Source organism: Carlito syrichta, unplaced genomic scaffold (assembly GCF_000164805.1).
Source record: "Carlito syrichta isolate Samal-C Ts95f unplaced genomic scaffold, Tarsius_syrichta-2.0.1 Scaffold309899, whole genome shotgun sequence".
NCBI lineage: Eukaryota > Metazoa > Chordata > Mammalia > Primates > Tarsiidae > Carlito > Carlito syrichta.
In genome coordinates, this window is record NW_007253995.1 from 15,049 (window position 1) to 17,143 (window position 2,095).

The 2,095-nt window shown below is 44.8% G+C and overlaps 1 protein-coding gene across 1 annotated transcript in view; it reads left to right on the plus strand.

The window, feature by feature from the left end:
* CCDC84 (coiled-coil domain containing 84) overlaps positions 1-2,095 on the plus strand; it is an 11,343-nt gene that overhangs the window by 974 nt on the left and 8,274 nt on the right. Inside the window, exon 3 of the mRNA XM_008068265.2 lies at positions 320-418. Within this exon, the coding sequence (XP_008066456.1) occupies positions 320-418 (99 nt within the window). The remainder of the gene's footprint in view (positions 1-319; positions 419-2,095) is intronic.

The following is a 2,095-nucleotide window of genomic DNA, read 5'->3' on the forward strand; positions in this document are numbered from 1 at the left end:
TTTTTTTTTTTTTGATTTATTGTAGAGATGAGGTCTCACCAAGTTGCCCAGACGGGTCTCCAACCCGCGGGTTCAGGCAATCCACTCACCTCGGCCTCCCAAAGTGCTGGGATTACAGGCTGAGACACCGAGCCCGGCTGGTCTCACAATTTTATTGGAAGAAGGGAAGCTGGAGATCTTGAAGAGACTGGTAACTGTATTCCTTTCTCAGCCTTGCTCCAGGCGGAAACCCAGGTGTCATTTTCCATTATTACCTAATGCTTAGCTGAGTAGTGTTTTATAATTTATAACTGAGATTATTCATCCTCTCCATTCTCAGCCCGGAGCATAAGAAAGCGACCAACAAATTTTGGTGGGAGAACAAGGCTGAGGTCCAGATGAAAGAGAAGTTTCTGATCTCCCCTCAGGATTATGCACGGTAAGAAACTGGCTACAGAAGGTAGCAGAGTGAGTTCTCCGGGTCATTTTCAGGAATGGGAGCTTAATCTATTAATTGGAAAGTTCTGCAGGAACTTTATCAGTACCTCCTGTCTTCATAGCCCTTATTATTTAGAGCTCTTATTATTCAGAGCACTATTTTCAGAGCACTATATGGACATAGCCCTTATTGTTCAGAGAAGTGTGACAGAGTTCTTGAGGTTTATTATCTAGTTGGAGGATGGGATTTAGCAAATAGAGAACAATATATAGTAAAAGTTGGCTATGTGCAACCAACTTTCTTTTATTTGTATTGACATTATTAGTTGCAATGTAACTAGCTCTATCAGTGAAATACAACTGGGCCTATCTGTGGACATTTTGTTAATATAAACTTATTGAGGAGGAAGGGGCACACCTCATCAACAAGGGTACCTGCATAATCAACCTAACCTTGAATTGTACCCCACATTTTTATAATAAAAAATGATAACATAAACTTATATGAAAAATCAGAATGTAAAGGTAACATTTGTAACAAAGTCTTAGTAACATATTTTTTTGTTTGTTTTGTTTTGTTTTGTTTTTTTGAGTTAGAGTCTCACTCTGTCACCCAGACTGGAGTGCAGTGGCCGCTCCAAACCATTGCAGCCTCCACCTGCTGGGCTCCGGCAATCCTTCTGCCTCAGCCTTCCAAGTAGCTGGAACTACAGGCACGCGCTACTATGCCCGGCTGATGTTTTGATTTATTGAAAAGATGAGGTCTCGCCAAGTTGCCCAGGCGGGTCTCGAACCCGGGGGCTCAGGCAATCCACTTACCTCAACCTCCCAAAGCACGGGATTACAGGCTGAGCCACTGAGGTCGGCCCAGTTTTTCTTTAATATTGCAATACTGCTTATTGGTTTGGAAACTAGGTCACCCAACATGATGTTTTGATTTTTCTCAAAGGCACCATGAGTACTCTGCTTATTCTGTCATCCTGTATTTTTACTCTTCTACTTGAGTTAAGGACTATTTTATCAGAAACCATTTTAGCACTGTAATTTTAAAAAGCTCTGTTGAGGGTAGATTATATACCATAATTATTATTATTATTATTTTTTGAGTTGGAGTCTCACTCTGTCACCCAGACTGGAGTGCAGTGGCCGCTCCCGGCCACTGCAGCCTCGACCTACTGGGCTCCGGCGATCCTTCCACCTCAGCCTTCCAAGTAGCTGGAACTACAGGCGTGCGCTACCACGCCTGGCTGATTTTTGATTTATTGTAGAGATGAGGTCTCGCCAAGTTGCCCAGGCGGGTCTCGAACTCGCAGGCTCAGGCAATCCACTCACCTCAGCCTCCCAAAGCGCTGGGATTACAGGCTGAACCACCAAACCCGGCTACCATAATGATTTCCACACTTCTTTTTACAAAAAAGCTATCTGGAGACTAAACAAACACATGCGTACTCAGGGTGAAGGGAACAAAACATAGGAGCCCTTCTCCCCAGGTGGAGATGCTGCGGTTTGGCTGTGGGCTGAGGCAACTTGGAGCAGAACCGGTCATTTGGGCCTCTACTTGGCTTCTTTCTGGCACTGAGAAGCCTAAGAAAGCTGGTGTGACGAACAAAGTTAAAAGCCAGAGCAAGCCGGGCTCGGTGGCTCAGCCTGTAATCCCGCGCCTTTGGGAGGCTGAGGT